This window comes from Ostrea edulis, chromosome 3, assembly GCF_947568905.1.
Source record: "Ostrea edulis chromosome 3, xbOstEdul1.1, whole genome shotgun sequence".
Classification (NCBI taxonomy): domain Eukaryota; kingdom Metazoa; phylum Mollusca; class Bivalvia; order Ostreida; family Ostreidae; genus Ostrea; species Ostrea edulis.
The window spans coordinates 32373189-32392865 of NC_079166.1; the positions used below are offsets into that span (position 1 = coordinate 32373189).

The following is a 19677-nucleotide window of genomic DNA, read 5'->3' on the forward strand; positions in this document are numbered from 1 at the left end:
ACAGTGCGTGGTATTTAAATGTTCAAAGAGACAAGGAAGTAAATCGAAAGAGAAAGGTGTGAGTTTTTTTTTTCGTTTCCCTAAGGAGAGGAAGAAGAGATCAGCTTGGGTTAGAGCCATAAATAGGGATGATTGGACTCCTAATGAGTACACCAGAGTGTGTTCTGAACATTTCGTGGGGTCATGGCATAGTGACGACTCTGCAGACAAAAACTATCGCCCAACATTATTCGACTACAAAGTTAAGCCACATTTGGAGTCAAAGACTGCCCGCAATGACAGACACAGCAAAAGAAATTTACTTCAGGTGATTTTATAAATATATTTACATACTATTCCAATAGGACATACATAATCTAGAGACGAAAGGGCTCATTAGGCAGGGGTGTGATTTTTCCTTTTTTCAGAGGAAATCCTGATTTGCTCAATTTTCGAAAAAAATGAAACACTCTGGATTTGATCTAAAGTGGCAGAAAATGATATTTTTCCAGGTAGAGTGGGGTGTTTTCCTCCCTTTTTCATGACCAGTTTTCCTCTGATTTCTGAGCAATTCAGTCATATCCCTGTTAGGATAAATGAGTTCTGTCCAAAATTCTCTGTTGCCCTCTTTAATCGAAAACTATTCATCGATCAAATTTGTTACCTAACGTGCTTTGTAAACTCTATTATTTATACATGTAAATACTAACGAGTGCATGTATAAAAAAAAAAAAAAAGTAATTGTGAGTGCATCTTACACATTCTTAGACTAACTATAATATATATGTAGCTTATAAATGAGAACAAGCACATGTCGGTATTAAATACGGAATTTCTAAAGGTCCGTGCTTGATGCCCTTTTCACAGATTTGTATTGTTTGTAGATTTGTTTTAGATCAATCACTGTTAGTTATCTTCACCTTTTTCAACATCTACACAGAAATTCACATATATGTATAGCAGCATTAGAATTTTTTTATCCCATTAATAAACCTTTATTCTTACAACAATCACATACATATGAATCTTTCTTTAAAAACAGGAGTTGAATGAGCAAGAGGAAAGAGAAACGCACACTCTACAGCAACATCACAGGTTTAGTCTGTTTTCACACATCTACTGTCATACAGAATCAATAAGTGAAGATGATCCACCCATTCAAGAAAGGCCATGCATGGACTTACCTACTGATGATGTTAACATCAAGGTATTGGAAGAAAAAGGTACAGCAGTATAGGGTGTACAGGAGTGCAGTAGTTAGTGTACTCGCTTCTCACTGCTGCGTTAGATCCTCGTGGTCTGCAGTGGTCGTATGTGAGGGGGTAAGGTGGTCACCCGCTCAGACACGGAGAGTTTTCTCCGGGTACTCCGGTTTCCTCCCACTGAAATGATCCCCTCGCGCCAACAGACCCCATTGGAAATAAGCTTTCGAGCTTTCATGGGTTATCCTTGGTATTATATGTATGTACTTATGTATAAACCGAATAAACATTTATTTATTCATTCAGAGCTTAGTTTGAAGTATACAATTAATATTTTTTTCAGAATATGTACTCTTCTTATGAGTATACTTTTATATTTTTTAATTAGTTGTGATAAACCTTATTTTTTTTAAATGGAAACACATGCACAAATTAATAAACATCAAATGTATAAATATTTAAAACGAGTGTTAGAATATATGAAAAACATTGAATTATTTATATGTGTACTAATTAATATTCAAATTACTGTTATTTATTTAAATTTTCTTTTACAAGCATTATTTATAATGTTCAATGCAGGCTGGTTTCTTCCAGAAACAATAAAAAAAAAAATCTGTATTCAGTTTTTTTCTTAGGTATGCAGTGTGAAACAGACCCCTTATTAACAGAAAATGAATATTTGAAGCAACAGGTGAAAGAGCTCCAGAAAGAGATGAACAGGCATAAATGGAGTTTCCAGAAAATTGTGGATGATGACAACAAGACCCGCTTTTGTACTGGACTTCCCTCATTTGCTGTGTCCATGTGGCTTTTCAAGTATGCTTATTACTTAATAGTGCTTCCACAATGATTTCAATATCAAATTTCTAATTTTTTCCCATGTTTGAATGAAAGTGTATGTACATGTACTGACATTTGGATTTTAACTCACTTTTAGTTTTCTACGGCCAAAGGCAGAGAAAATGAAGTATTGGTCAGGACCAAGCACAGATAAGTCTTCCGACCGCAAGCAAGCTTCAGCAGGCTCATTGGATTTGATTGATCAGCTGTTTGCAGTTCTCATTAGACTTAGGGTTGGACTCTTGACCAGTGACATTGTTGAATGCTTTCAAATTTCAGAGGTTAACTTTTCGAAATATTTTTCCACCTGGATCTGTCTACTTTGGCAAGAATTAAAATGTTTAAATCCTTTTCCATCTCAAGACATTATTCAAAGAACCACGCCATCTTCATTTAAAACCAAATATCCTTCTGTTCGAGTTACCATTGATTGTACAGTAATTTTTATACAGAAACCATCCAGTCTTGACAACCAAAGCTTAACTTTTTCAAATTACAAGCATCATACCACTGCAAAATGTTTTAATAGGTAGTAGTCCATCTGGTGTCATAACATTTGTATCTGATGGCTGGCCTGGAAAAACATCTGATAGAGAACTTACAATATCATCAGGTTTAATTGAGTTGTTAGAGGAGAATGATAAAGATTTTACCATTAGGGATGTGTTGAATAAAAAGAAATGTAAGTTAAATATTCCACCATTAGAGGAAGTGCACCACAGTTCTCTACTGATGAAGTTTTTGAAACCCAAGAAATTGCTTCTTTGAAAATTCATGTTGAGAGAAGCATAGGCAGAGTTTAAAAATTTCATATTTTTTGTTGGTGTTATGCCACTTATACTTAAGTCTCTTTTGACCAAAATGTTTCAAGTTGCTTGTTGGCTAACAAATTTTGATGTTCCTCTGGTAAATAACTAATTTGTCAATTACTATACAATGTATAACATATGTCAATTTTTCAAATTTTATTTGGAGTGAATACCAGTGCAGTGTATCTATAATTATAATCATATAAGATACATGTATATTGATGTCAGATGACAATTTCCTCAATAATATACACATATAAAATTTCTCCTAATAATTTGTCATGGAAGTATTGCTACTTTAACAAGAAAACTCTTGAATTGACAATATCACAACCTGTGGTGTTATTTTAAAGAAAATTTAAAGTTTAAAAATCACAAGATATATTGATAATTATAAATATTTTTCTATGTTATAAAGGTTTACAAAACAGATATTCAAGGAATGTGTTGTCAGACCTTTATATACATGTACTATCAACATTACTATCATTAGTAATATAACACAAAGAAAGATTTGTATTTTTATACATCTTATGAGAGGTGTCTAAAGGGAAACAACTCTTTAATTTTTAAGTGATCTGTAAGTAATACTGTTAAAAAAACAAAGGAAGAGGGAAAAAGGACTCATTTTTTGCACAATATTGTTACAGAGGACTTTCAGTATGTATCTTGGTATAATTATCTCAAGAAGGGAAATCATTTTATGCTTGTAAATCCTGACTTGTACAGCAAGCTGTATGTCGGAAAAGCCAAATTTTTGTCTTTCAATGTATGTTTGTGTTAAATATGGTGATCTTATGAATATACATTTATTTAGTATATGATATATATTTTGTACACCAAGTTAAGTGCTTATGCAGTTTATGAACGTGTATTTAAATATCTGAAAATTATTGATGCATTTTTAAATCAATTAGAATTCATGTAACGAAAAAACTTTAAAATTAGCAAAGTGTTTTAACCAATGTGCCAAAGCATTAAAGAAATGAATATAACCTAAATCCATATTGATTTTCTTTCCTTTTTATCATTTAGAGGTACATAAGTAATTTTTTGACAACAATTCATGTGCTGCTGTACTTGAAACTTTACAAACAAAGTGTGTAACATGCATGTTATATTTCTTATAAAAATGCATTATTTTTGCCATCATCAAATTAAAATACACCCTGTCGACAGTAGTTTTGGTTTCTTTTTTAGGGGGAGCATTTGTCTGGATTTTTGTGAATCTGTATAAAGAAATTTAAATACATGAACTCTGAATTAAAATAAAAACAGGCCCATAGGTCAGTTGCTCACCTGAGCACTTTCTATAGAGAAAAGCAGAAATTAGTACATTTATATTGAAAAGTTTGAATATATAAGTGGTTTAAAACTACCCCCAGGGGTCATTATATGAAGAAACTTGAATCTACACTAACTAAGATGCTTCCATATTGCTTTGACTGATCATGAATTTGCTGTTTGAGATTATTAAATATACTTCCTGTGTATTCATATGGTATATATAACTTTGATCCCCTTTAAGGCTGCTGTGGTACTGCATTAAGCCGGGGGTTGTGATTTGGTATATATAACTTTGATCCCCTTTAAGGCTGCTGTGGTACTGCATTAAGCCGGGAGTTAAGATTTGGTATATACAACTTTGATCCCCTTTAAGGCTGCTGTGGTACTGCATTAAGCCGGGGGTTATGATTTGAGGAACTAAAGTCTACACTCTGTAATGTAGCTTTCATAAAGGTTATATCTTTTCTTGCACAGTGGTTCTTGAGAAGAAGATTTTTAAGTTAAAAATGTGAAATGTTAACAGAATACACAAGACAGACAGACACCGGACACCCTTCAATTAGAATAGCTTACTTTAGCCTTCAGTTCAGGCGAACTCATTCATTTTCAGAATAAAAAGGCAAAATATGATGAACAAAAAATTCAACAAGTTTTGGCATCATGTGTGTACAAAATTCAGAGTCAAAGTAAATTCTCTCTATAAAACAGTTACTGTCTTTGGCTGCCGTCCAGACAACAAAATCACCCCATTATTGCCATTTCACTCTGAATCTGAGTGTAGTATTTGTGATTTCGTTTCAGTCTTGGTCCTTCTGGGGTATCCTCCAAGCAAAACCCCCCTTTCCCAGCTAGCTCATGGACCTATAAATAATAATAAAATGTTTAAAAAAATATTACAGAATGAAAGACATTAATACCATGAAAAATTACCTCTTTTTCCACAATTACTTCATTAGAGATTGAGTATGGGCATTTAATCTCTAACACCCCTCTCTGATTTCCCATGGACATGGACTTATCATTTACCCATCCATCACTGCTTGCACCTAAAATGCATGAGATGGGTAAATGGTAAGCCCAGATGTCTCCACTGTCACATCAGAGACTGTATTCTGCAAAGTCAAGTAGTTTTTCACTGCTTCTTTCTCATGGTCCCACTGGACTGGACGAGGAAGTGTTTGATATCTTTGATATAAAGAATATATGCACTATAATTTATATGTAAAAATAGAAGTTAGTTGAAATACTGAATTATTATAGTAAATTAGTGTTTATAATAGTAAATATTTTAATTTCTAAACCTTTGCAAACTGGGCCCATTAATAGTTTGGTCCACAAGGTTCCTGGGGTTAGGTCCAGCATTTAAAATGGCACCAAAGAGAGAACTCGTGATTCTCCCTTTGTGGAGTTCTCTCCAAAGGGAACATGATCGTTGACCTTTTGTCCTTTCCTCTACATAGTATAGGTGCTCAGATTTTCATCAATTGAAATTGGGATTGGCACTGTAATGATATGTTTCTAAATGAATCTTATATCCATGGAAGATATACGTGTATATAGTTTTTCATTATTTATACATTGTTTTTTCTACATTTTTTTCTTACAATTCTCCTTTGACAAGATCAGTGCTTTGGATGCCGTTTCTAATGGATCTTCATATGTTTCCACCTCTATCTCCCTCTCAGCTATGGGGACACCATTTGGGATGTTCCACAAATGACTCATTCCTGATATATCATTTTGTTAGCAAAATTAAAATCATACAACCTGAAAACAATTTCGAAGTCTGTACTGTGTCTTTCAAGTAATTGACAGTTTGTTTTCTTTACATTTTCCTTCCTAACTGAGACACTAGCTGATATTTATTAATAAAGAAAATGTTTAGAATGAAAGTTTTCAAGATAAATGCCAATTACTATTCATGTACCTGTACTTCGAAACATTTCCTTCAAATTTCTCAACTGAAGGAGTGTAGCATTTAAGTCAATGTCTCTGTGAGTGGTATGGCGAGGGTCAAATGAAGTATTCTCTGTGTTATTGGTGTCGCTGTCTGTCTTATCCTCTTTAGACTTCCTTTGGTTCAAGGTTTCTAGTGGACCTGCTTATATGGGTTTTCTATTACTAGTCGGTTAAAGTGCTACAAAGGTCATATGTTTATTTGGTTATCTGTAAATAGTCAGACTATAAATCAAATTTACTTACTTACTAATCTACTTACCGTTGGGTTTGTTAGACCTTCCTGTGGGTACCACCCATTTGCAAGGCATACCTGTGCAACTTTCCTGGGGTTTGGCATGACTCAATGCAAAAAGTAAGCTTCCAATATGACTACAGCTCTGCCCCAGCGTGATGGACGAGTAGGTTACTTGCTGAAAATGCCGAGATGTTTAGTTGTTTTACTTATTTTTTTGCGATGTCGTTGTCTGAAAATATTTCAATAGTCACAGTGAACTGTCAGGGGCTGGCAACTCCATCTAAACGTAAAATTGTTATTAATTACTTGAAACAAAAGCGTTTTTCTATTATATGTCTACAAGATACTCATTTTATTTCTGAATGCAGTTGGAATACAGATGTATTTTTAATTCTTATATGTCAAACCCAAGGGGTGTGTGCATCTTGTTCAATAATAACTTTGAGTTTAAAATTCATCGTGTAAAAAGGGATTGTGAAGGTAATTTACTTGCACTTGATATGACAATTGAGGAGAACAAAGTAACTCTTATTAATATATACGGGCCTAATACTGATAACCCTCAATTTTACGAAAATGTACGAAATATTTTCTTGGAATATGACAATGAATATTTTATTCTATGTGGTGACTTTAACCTCACATTAAACCCTTCACTGGATACTTATAACTATTGTGGAATCAATAATCCCAAAGCACGTGCTAAAGTTCTAGAAATCATGGACGATCTACAACTTTTAGATTACTACAGAGTGCTAAATCCACAAAAAAAAAAAAGCTTATACATGGCGGGAAAAAAATCCCTTAAAACAAAGTCGCCTTGACTACTTTCTTGTATCTGATAGTTTGTCAAATTTGGTTGAAAACTGTACCATAAAGCCAGGATATAGATCTGATCATTCTGTTGTTATTCTTGAATTAAAATTTAATCCCTTTACAAGAGGGCGTGACCTTTGGAAATTTGATAACAATTTATTAACAGACAAAAAATATTATGAAGGTCAAAGAAACTATTCAATCTGTTACTAGTCAATATTTGGATAACATAGATAATATAAATTTTCAGTGCAAAAACGATATTGATGAAAGTTTATTTCTGGAGGTTTTAATGATGGAAATTAGGGGAATTACTATATCATACTCAGCATTTAAGAAAAGAGAAAAAGACATCAAAGAAAAGAAACTTTTAGATGAAATTGAAATTTTAGAGTCTGACTCTCCTATTGATTTTAATATTTTAGATGAGAAGAGAGCAGTTCTTGAAAACATTAGAAAAGAAAAGCTACAAGGTCACATGATAAGGTCTCGTGCACGTTGGATAGAGGAAAGGGAAAAACCTTCAAAATACTTTTATAATTTAGAATCCCGAAATTATTTAAATAAAACTATCAAAAAAATTCAGTTGGATACTGGTACAATTTACAAACAGTCAGATATATTAGAAGGTGTCAAGAAATATTATGAAGCCTTATATACTAATAATGATTTTAACTTAATTAATGTCGACCTGGAAAGCATCATCTCAGATTACAATTCTCGTATGTTAGATACACATGCAACCAAAAAACTGGAGGATGATATTGAAGAAGCAGAGGTTCTTAAAGTATTAAAAAATATGAAAAACAACAAATCCCCGGGTAGCGATGGTTATACAACTGAATTCTTTAAAAAATTTTGGAATGACATTAAATATTATGTTGTTAGAGCTATTAATTGTATATATCATAAGAGGGAACTTCCTATTTCGCAAAGACTAGGAATCATTTCATGCTTACCTAAAGGGGATAAACCAAGACAGTTTTTTAAAAACTGGCGACCAAATACACTTTTAAATGTATTATACAAAATTATATCTGGTTGTCTCAGCTTTAGAATTAAACAAGTTTTGGATTATATAATATCCGATACACAGTCTGGTTTTTTAAAAGGTAGATATATAGGGGAGAATACTCGATTTATCTATGATATTATGTCATACACTGAAAGAAATAATATCCCAGGCCTTCTAGTTCTCATTGATTTCGAAAAGGCCTTCGACTCAATGTCATGGTCATTCATATATAAAGTTTTAAAGTATTTTGGTTTTGGGGAAAACTTTATTCAATGGATAAAAATCTTAAACACAAATTTCAGAGCCTCAGTTTTACAGAGTGGCTTTTTATCTGAATAGTTTGATATACAAAGGGGATGTAGGCAGAGTGATCCCATTGCACCTTATTTATTCATCCTATGTGCAGAAATTCTTGCAATATTAATTAAATAAAACCAAAGTATAAAAGTTATATGTATAGAAAACACAGAACACAAAATATCGCAGTATGCAGATGATTCTTCACTAGCCCTTGACGGTTCACCTGAATCGCTTTTTGCAGCTCTAGATACGATAGAATTTTTCCCCAGTTTTTCTGGTCTAAGAATTAATTCTTCTAAAACAAAAATTGTTTGGATTGGTTGAAAGAAATTTTCAGATCAAGTTTTTCACCATACAAGATGGAAATTAGATTGGGGATCAACAACTTTTAATTTATTGGGTATTAATTTTTCAGTTGACCTTACAGAAATTGAAGATATAAATTTCGGAATTCAAATACCAAATATCGTTGCTCTTACTGAACAGTGGAAAAGAAGGATTCTTACTCCTATTTGGCGGGCTACTGTCATTAAAACCTTGCTTATTCCAAAATTGAATCATTTCTTTATATCACTTCCTACTCCAAAGAAAGAAACAATTTCTTATTTATACAAAATTATTTTTGAATTCCTATGGAAATCTAGTGTAGATAAAGTTAAGAGGTCTGTGATACACAAGACTATTTATCGGGTGGTATCAAGATGGTTGATATAAGCAACTTTATTACATCATTGAAATGCTCTTGGATTAAAAGGCTTACTAGGTCCAACTGTCAGAAACCATGGATGAATATTTTTTTTGCCATGTATGGAAATGATATTTTAAAGAAATTATATGACTTTGGAGATAGTTTTATTGTGGAACAATTACGTGTTAAAAGCAATGTTTTTTGGAAGGATGTTTTTAATGCTTGTTTTTTTTTTATTTGAAGACTAGTCAAAATCTTCCAAATATTAAAAATAATTTTCATAATATTCCAGTGTTGTACAATTCTAATATTAGAATTGCGGGAAAACCTGTGTTTTATGAGAAATGGTATGAAAAGGGGATTAAAGCTGTTCAAGATTTTTTTGATACTGATTGTAACTTCCATACCATAGAAAATTTTCAGTGTTTATACAATCTTCAAGAAGTATGTGTAATGAAATACAATAGCATTATTACTGCAATTTCAAAATATTTAAAATGTCTGTCAATTGATAGACACTCAACCAAACAAAATGTTAATCCATGTATGCCTATATTTTTTGAACCAGTTTTATTACATGAAAGATGTTCTAATATTATTTACAATATTTTAAATGCAAAAGAAGATATCCCAACTTCTATGGGCAAGTGGAAAACTGAACTATCTTCATATGGGGTAGATGATATTTCAGTGCAAGATGTGTTTAAAATTTGTTTCAAAACATCTAGTGATTCTTCTGTTCAGTGGCTACAGTTTAGAATTTTAAATAGAATTCTTCTTGTTGGTTATTATTTGAAAAACATTAGTGTTAAAACAAATGATCTCTGTAGATTTTGTATAAGTAATATTGAAACAATAACACATATTTTTACTTCGTGTAATAAGACCCAAACATTGTGGAGTGAGTTCAGTCTTCATATATATAGAAAAATTTCAGAAAGAATTGGTTTTAATGTGTCAAATATAATATTTGGTGAAATTCCACTGTCTTTAAATAATAAAGCTATAAACTTTATAATTCTATATGCTAAACAATACATATTTATCTGTTTAAGGTAGCTATTGATAGCTAGCCCCCAAAAAACCGCTCATTGAATTTTTTTCAATTTTATTTATTATAACATTTTGACTTTATTCTACAACATATCAAAAAATCAACAAAAGTAATCAGGTTAATTTTCGAGGAAAGCGAGATTGAAATTCCCTCTTTTACAGCCCCAAAAGGCAAAAAATGCCAAAATTGAGCAAATTAACACAGAAGCCAATAAAAATTTTATTGACACCAGAAATATTGTTTGTCATATATAGTTGTGTATATTAAACACAAACAGATAAAAAGTCAACATTGTTAGAAATTCAAAATGCATCTAAGGAAAACATTGGGATGATTCGACTTGGCAATTGGCCAAATTTACCCTAAATATGGCGTTTCTCAAATACTATCAGGCATACATTTTCTGACAACAACAAAATTCTGCTCATAAAATTTCTGATTTTATTTCATTTTTACAATAAGTCAAGTAGTATCTAAAATATTGAATAGAAAAAAATATACCAAATGAGGTTTAATCTGAAACTATGTCAGATTTTGTAACCCTACCCCCTCCCTTCTAAAAATGAATTTTAAAAGATACAGTCAGCAGAGATAAACTATTGACCTTAAATGATTAAGCATTCCCAAATTACCACATTGAGCATTCAAACTCGCAATACTAGAAGTTTCTATGAGCCATTTAAGAATGATATATATTGTGTGCTATTGCAGTTGACCTTTTCGCACTCACAATGATTGCCTAAATATTTAGTTATTTTTCATACAATTTCTTGTAATAACTGGACCAAATCTATTACCTATACACATTTTTTTATAGAAATTTATATCACTATACAGTATAATACACCAAATATGTTTAAATAACCATTTCATATTTCAATAAATAATTAATATCAATGGAAAGAGACCCATGGACTGCCCATGAATCACTACATTTAAGTCCATCTGAGTCATCTTGCCCTCACAGATAGGTGTGTCTTTCATAAGTTTAAGATTTCTAATTGTACTTTCACAAAGAACCAAAAACTCACTATTGGATAATTGAGAATGCATGTACATGTATATTGCATTAACTAACTGTAGTTTTCCCCAGGTGAAGGTCTATGTTCACTGTATGTATAAGGGGGAGGGGGGGGGGGTGAATTAGTTCCATTATGAAACATTTCTAAAAATTTGATATACATTAATGTATCAATGATGTATGTTTCAACTAAATTTTGAATTACAAGGAAAATTCAAACACATTGATTGAAGTTATAAAATTGATATTCTATCATGTGCACATTTTTTACTAATATATCTAAGAAAGAATAATCAACATTGAAATTTCCTTTACATCTATGCAATATTATTGTCTTTCAAAAGACATGTACATGTAATACACGAGTACATGTACTTGTTTTCCCTTAAATTCACAATTTAGTTTAAAGTATGTTGTACAACATCCACTGCTCTGAGCTCATATAAGTGAATTAATGTTTTTCATCCAAGTCCCAAATTTTGCAGTAGTTCTTTAATCTTTGAACTGGATCAAACATTTTTAAATTTGTGGAGTTGTGGGGTCCAGGGGATATGTCATCATCACTGTAAATGGAGTACCTGTTCAAAATATAGATAAATATATTTAGATATAGCAAAAAAGATGAATATCTGATATACTCAGAATTGTCTTTACAAATGTTTATCAAAAGAAAATATAGTACCTCTCTTGCTGTTATACTTGTTGACTCGAAATCCACTTCAACCTGCACTGGTCCTATCTAACCTCCCTATGTCTTCAGGCTGATGCCTAGAAAAAACATCATCATAATTGATATCTGCACAGTTAGGTCTATATCATACCATTGAGTAATTAGACTGCGTGAGACAATGTGAATTTTAAAATTGTGTCTCAACACATATTCAGTGAAAATTTAAATACTGATGTTTCAAAATTATAAATTGCAATATGAAATGACATGTATATATGTTTTCATAAACTGCCATTGACTCATCATATCTGTTTTATTTACAAAATGTGGGTCAAGAGAAGGGCATACGTGTAGTATACATATCTTACTTATACATACAGTGCATACATTTGCCTATGAGAGGGCATATGCAGACTTGTGATTAATTTACATTATTTTTAAAAAGGTTTTGCCAACCTACATGTTTGTGTGAAACATGAAACCTCAGGTTTGATATATTTCTTAGGTCACTGAAATTTCAAAGTAATAGTATATGTATACTATAGTCTAGGGAATTATAATTCAACACATGCCCCCCCCTTCCACTTTCTATCCGGTTCCCTCATACCCCTAGATAGTAGGTCTATACAGATATTTGTTTTTCATTACTTTTATACATGTAGTTCAAGGTATGTTATTTTCGTAACGGTTATTTTAATACCGATATTTTCTTAATAAAAGAGTTGTGAGAGCCCATGTTTACAAATGTGGTATACATTTACATGAAATCCGTTCGTTTACAATCACATGCACAGGTGGGAGTTATATTTTAAGCACACATGGAATACATATATACATAAAAAATAATACATCTACTGTATGTCGTGTGTTTAAACTTACAGATGTTATTATAAATCGCGATGTTAAATAGCAGAGGAAATGTGAGTTGAACTTTTGAATACAAATTTATAACATTTTTTTCACTCACCAAACGAAACTATGATTTCGTTGTCCAAGTTGAATGCATCCACCAACTTCCTCTTCTTGCAAGAAACTTTGTTTAGCCTCTCAATGACTGTATAAACAGTATTTAATCTCGCAGCATGCTACACTCGGACATTACGATGTATCAACCAACAACTTCGTTTACGTAGCGCATCTATGTACATGGATTGGTGGTTGGTTTAACATTTCGATTAGCAAAAAGTTTCACACAGATGAAACATTCGATCTACCATTATTACAGATATTGACGTATACTTATGTGGTATGTGCATATTTTCTCTTAGGCGAGTCAATCACAGCAACAAAACACTTTCGGAACCCCTTTTTGTTTTTCGACTATTCTATGACGGAGTAAGGAATCCCGGAAAATGAATTCACGTGAAAATACACAATTTTTACTGATCACGTGGTTGCTATCCGTCGCTACCTTAATGCAGAATAAAGAACCAAATCTTGTTGGATTACTATGTCACTTAAAGTTTAAATATCATGTAGAGAAATATGCTGCAATTCAAACATTTAAAATACATAACTTTGATAAAATATGGATGAAGTGGGAAAATATTTTTGCAATTGATTAATTATTACTACATGTACTTGTCATTATTTTTAGTACATGTATTATTGTTATTATTATTACTTTCACTATTGTACAGCAAGTAACCTAAACCACAGGGAGATTGAAGCATGTATGCATGTATGAAAGGTATGTTTGTGTAAGTGTCTGATGTATTGTATGTGACCAAAAAAATAAATAAATTATAAAAAAGAAAGAAAGAAGTATCCTCTGTGTCATTGGTGTCGCTGTCTGTCTTATCCTCTTTAGACTTCCTTTGGTTCAAGGTTTCTAGTGGACCTGCTTATATGGGTTTTCTATTACTAGTCGGTTAAAGTGCTACAAAGGTCATATGTTTATTTGGTTATCTGTAAATAGTCAGACTATAAATCAAATTTACTTACTTACTAATCTACTTACCGTTGGGTTTGTTAGACCTTCCTGTGGGTACCACCCATTTGCAAGGCATACTTGTGCAGCTTTCCTGGGGTTTGGCATGACTCAATGCAAAAAATAAGCTTCCAATATGACTACAGCTCTGCCCCAGCCTGATTTGAAAATACACATATGCTAGATTTGAGATGATATAAATTTGTACCAATATTTAAGAAGAAATCGAACAAGTAAAAAAATTGTTTATAGTAAGTCTGAAAATGCTTACCCCACAGACATTATGTATACTTGTCCCTGGCTGTCCATTTCGAGAGATGCAAATGTACACCTGGTAGCGGTGTTTCTTCATTGAAGCCTGACACTTAGCTCTGATGTACAGTATTGAGGAATTTATCTAAAAATCAAATAAAGAGTATTTGAAAGACCCCAGTTTACAACTCCTACAGTTTTATGATAACACAATTTGACAATTGTAATAATTTATATGCATATGAACACAAGTACATATGATCATCACTAAAAATAACTAGAAATACTTCAGTACTACACCAAAAATATTCACATGTCATCTTCATTTTAAAACTGTCTTTAATACCATGACTACATAGCTCTTTCATTACAAATATGTACATGTATTTTAAAACATGTAAAATACATGTTTAAAGATGTTAATCAGCGTTTATACTGTGAAACCTTTTTCTAGAAATACAAATTTATACAATGATATTATTTTATCCCTTACCTGTGACACCTTAATATCTTGGACGTCACCAGCTTCGAAATGCTTAACAGCTCTGTCTAGGCCCTTGACATTTTTTACTGTACCCCCATATGGTGAAGGTCTTTCGATTAAAAAACTGTAAATATCACCGAATGTTATTTTCGAAATGTAACAGTGGTCTGGAGAGTCATAAACTACTGCGTTGAAAGGTGGTAAACTGTCCTGAAAGGGAAATGTCAACGATCCTACAGCCGAATCTTGCTGCACGATCGGTGTTAAAACAGATGCTGACGTCTGGTATATTAACAATTTCTGTATCAGATCTTTTTTCTTCTTACTGACATCAATACTATACTCTGTAGCAAGCTTTCGCAACGAATTTACTTTTAACTTGTTTAAAGTCTCCCGCTTTGACATAGTTGTTATCAGGTCACCAATGTAAACAATGTACTTTGCCGTCCGGAAGCGTTTGTGCGCATGTGCGAGATTTATCGTGAAAAGGCTTATTAAGTTTTAAGGGGGAGAGGATCTTGATGAAAACTAAGTGAATTAAATGTTGTTGTCTTTTTCTTTTTTATCAAACATTAAACGTTTGATCTTGCCCTTAATGGGTTTTTTTTCTTCAATTGTTGATGTGCCGATACCCATTATTGTTGAGAACCCAAATATTTCATCATTACCGATATTTATAAAACGTCCAACATTTCATAAATAGTGTGTGCTTTTTTTTTCCAAATCAAAATTATTGTCGTAATGATAGTGAATTATCCATGATATTTACTAAATAATATGGAAATATGACTACCATAAATCACAGAAGTAGGTCTATAAGAAGGGTTGGTCTGCGCAAAGGCTTTCATTATAATCAAATGAAAATTTGAGCATATTTCTATCATCGTAAAATGAAGTTAGATGGATGAATAGTTTACTTCAAAGGTATGGCATGAAAAACTTTAGCTTGCTTTGTGATTTGATGATTAACTTCGATGAAACAATATCATTTTCATATTCTATTCATTCATCTAATTCTGGGTCTTGTCGGGCATACTAAGCTAAAGAAATATAGACAAACCTAAAGAGAAAAAGAAAAACGAGAGCGGTAGAGGAAGAAAAAGAAAAGAACATCCCGAGTTAAATACGTTATACATCTTATAATTACACTGTTTATCATTTCATATTTTAAAAATTGAACCCTAATGTTGATTAAAAATTGACCCGTTGTTGGTAAATGATGCAAAAATCAAGAAAAAATCACTGTATATTCAGCCTCCTATATAGGAAAAATAATCATCATAAATCAGTTTGCTAAATTGATGACAAATACGGCAGTCAGAAATGTTCTATGCTACCTGTCCCAACACCCTGCACGCAATTTTCTAAAAAAAAAAAAAAAAACAAAAAAAAAAAAAAAAAAAAAAAAAAAAAAAAAAAATATCCGCAAACGTAACCAAATCCGCGTGTTTTTCACATGTGTGTAAACAGCCTGAGTGCACTCCAAGAAGTAGTATCAGTTACCAACATCAAATAGTTCCTTAGTAAACTACAATTACCTAGAATTTCCTAATCGGGATGCAAAAATTGAGAGAAAAGAATAAAAGGAAATCAATCTAATTAAAATTAGATCTTCCATCCGTTCCCCGGTTTTCGATATGTTGCGTCCATCTATAACCGGGGAGCGGATGGAAGATCTAATTCTAATTAGATTTGAAAAGCAAATGAGAAAATCGCGCATGTGAGAAAAATTCTTTTAAATATGTGAAACTAAAATATACTGAGTTCATCTTGATTTTGATCGGACAATTACATGTACCATTGTGATTCCTTAATATCCGCGGTATCACAAAGGGGAATTACACATTCTTTCAATTTTCTATTAAAAGAATTCAACTTGTTAAATATACAAACGACATTTAAGGGAAACAGACATTATTTTAATTCCAGTCACTTTTCATATAATATATTTTTCACATGGGTAAAAGGGTATGACAAAATTTGTAAATATCGATCAAATATGGAAGACCCGTGCAGCAATATATATTTTAAAAAGAATTCATGAAAAATTAAAAAAAAACCTGTTGACTATATGCATAGGTAATAGCTCACATTGATTCTCTTTGTGCCAAAATTCGCACATTTTCGGCAATAATTGGTAATGATAGGTTACAAAAACATGGTCTAGCCTAGTTCTTAATTCCACGGTCAATACCAAACACATTTATCTTTTATTTTGTAGATTTCTAATTTTCTTTCTGTTCCGTTTAAGGTCGGATAGTTTGAAGTAGGTCTTTTTTGCCTTCTAAAAAGTTGTTCATAAACGTTGACGTCATGACGCCATGTGCTGTTTTTTGTTAGAAACAACGCTATATTTAACTCACGCTTACAAGAAAACGACAAGAGACATAGGAAAAAAATCAATGTGTTCTGACAATGGCATATTGTGGACATCTTATGTGTTTAATTTGATCAAATTTGTAGACAGGGCTGATTTTGCTTCCTAACGTACCTAGCTCTTTAGGCCTATGCTCGGCTCTTATGACCATTGAACGGGAGGGATCTTTATCGTGCCACACCTGTTGTGACACGGAACTTCGGTTTTAGAGGTCTCATCCGAAGGATCGCCCCATTTAGTCGCCTTACACAACAAGGGGATACTGAGGACCTATTCGAACTCGGATCCTCACGGAACTCCATACAAAATAGGATAGTGGAATCTGGTAATGGTTACTTTACACTTGAAAGTTTTATTTTCATCAAAAAATCTGTAGTATCCTGGACATATAAAACCAAGGGATGTACTCGCCTTTTCAAGTTGCGAATCAACATACTCGGCTACTTTTCTGTTGGATTTTGTCGGCCATGCGGATTGTTGTTTTTGTGTATTTTTGGGTTAGCTTGGAGTTTTCCTGATGTTAATAGATAATGTATACCTTAATTCAGGCCAAATGCAGCCTTTTTTAAAAATACATTTCATTAACACTTTCTTTTATTTTGTTGTTTTGTTGATAAGTTTTATGAAAATTATTGAATATCAACAACACGTTTATTTCGTCAGCTTTGTATGTTACATGTATGTCAGCAATTTTTTTTTTTTATCTGACAGATTGCTCTTATACTCGTGTACTTGTATTATGATAGAACTTTACCATTTATAGTTTTACCTATCTACCTATTAAATTTCAGGGATTTTTTATCTGCCATACCTATATTCGTCATGGTTGGGTAAACTGAGACATTTTTGTTACTCTCCCTGTCGACTACTCTTGATTCTCAATGTTGTCCATGCCAATTATGGTAAGAATTAATAACTAAATAACTGTATCCCATTTCCATTCACAATGACCGTGTAGCGTGTGACAGCGTGGCGAGAATTCCATCGTCATCGACAGCAAGTTTTTGACTTGCCTAGATGGTCGAGCGGTCTAGCACGGTGGTTACATGCTGCTAGGAGGTCTTGAGTTCAACCCCGGGTAGGGGCGGAAGTGAGTATCCAAATGAAGTGAAATTTTCTGTGCTTTATATTAAATACTTCTTCACTTAGGGCAGTTATGTTCATTTAAGACTTCATTGCCATTCTGTGATATATATATATATATATATATATATATATATATATATCTTATGTTCATTTATATATATATATATATATATATATATATATATATATATAGTTTGTAAAAAAGAATTCGGTATTTGATACAGTAAATACATCCAATAATAAAAGTCAAGAAACACAAAACTCGAATAACATTTCACTGTCAGCGCTTTCGGCTTTAATGCCTCTTCAGACAGTTATAAAATGTATTTTATTTATTTATGATAGAATTATATTTATATATTTATTTTAAAATATATTTTATAACTGTCTGAAGAAGCATTAAAGCCGAAAGCGCTAACAGTGAAATGTTATTCGAGTTTTGTGTTTCTTGACTTTTATTATTGGATATATATATATATATATATATATATATATATATATATATCCAGATCATTTTTCCAGACTTATGTTCATTTAACTAAATAACTCGATATTTAAACATATATATATATATATATATATATTAAAAAATATGAAAAGAAAACACAGAAATCATCCGTAAAGCTTTAGCGCTTTCTTTACATCTTCAGAAGCTTTACAAAAATGTATACATAGCAGTATCATAGTAACAGTGATTATGACGTCAAAGTAAGCGGAACGTTAAATGTCTATATATGTCTGAAGGATAAGTCAGCTGGATACATACACTATTTTGATTTGCTATGGCAAATGGAATTCACGATGGAAACAGATGATCCGCAAATACCATTTCTTGACGTTCTTATATTAAAAGAAAATACCAGCTTAAATACGGATATTTATTATAAGCCCACAGATACACACCAATACCTGTATTTCGGATCGTGCCATCCCCACCATACTAAAACAGTTATACCATATAATCTCGCAAGAAGGATTTGTACCATTGTCAGCATTATCGATACGAGGGATATCCGCTTGGAGGAATTAAAATGTATTTATTAAGCCAAAAATACCCAGAACAACTTGTAGACGATGGAATAATGAAGGCTAAGAAGTGCGATAGGATACAGCTACTTTCAAACACACGATGTGCTAATGATGGAGAAATAATACCATTTGTACATACTTATAATCCGAGAAATCAAAACATCAATTCCATTGCTTATGAATTAAACAGGCTACTTAGGGAAGATGAACAAACAAAAGGCTTATACAAGAACTGTCGTTTTATTAGCAGTAAACGCCAGCCCAAAACTCTTAAGAGAATACTTTGTTCCTCCCAATTAGATGACCGTACTTATACAGTGTCAAAGTGTACGGACCCTCGATGCGGTACATGTGACTACATTACAGAAGGGACCAGTTATAATTTTAACGGACGAGAATTTAAAGTTAATGCTAACATGTCATGCGATACAAAGGATGTCATATACGCCATCGCATGTCCTGGATGCAAGGAATGTTACATTGGTGAAACTGGCAACACTCTCCGTGCGGGTCCGTGCCCGTGTACGTGTACATAAGCAGCACATCAGTACACCTGAATATAGACAAATCCAGTTAAAAAACGATTTAACATTTTCCCATTTTACAAACTCAGATGTGCCAGTGCTATTCAGAGACGGGAA

General features: G+C 32.5%; 1 protein-coding gene across 1 annotated transcript in view; it reads left to right on the plus strand.

Moving 5' to 3' along the window:
• Positions 1-19677, plus strand: part of LOC130053351 (multiple epidermal growth factor-like domains protein 10) — a 138251-nt gene that overhangs the window by 10012 nt on the left and 108562 nt on the right. Inside the window, exon 2 of the mRNA XM_056160466.1 lies at positions 17713-17823. Coding sequence (XP_056016441.1) covers positions 17713-17823 — 111 coding nt within the window. The remainder of the gene's footprint in view (positions 1-17712; positions 17824-19677) is intronic.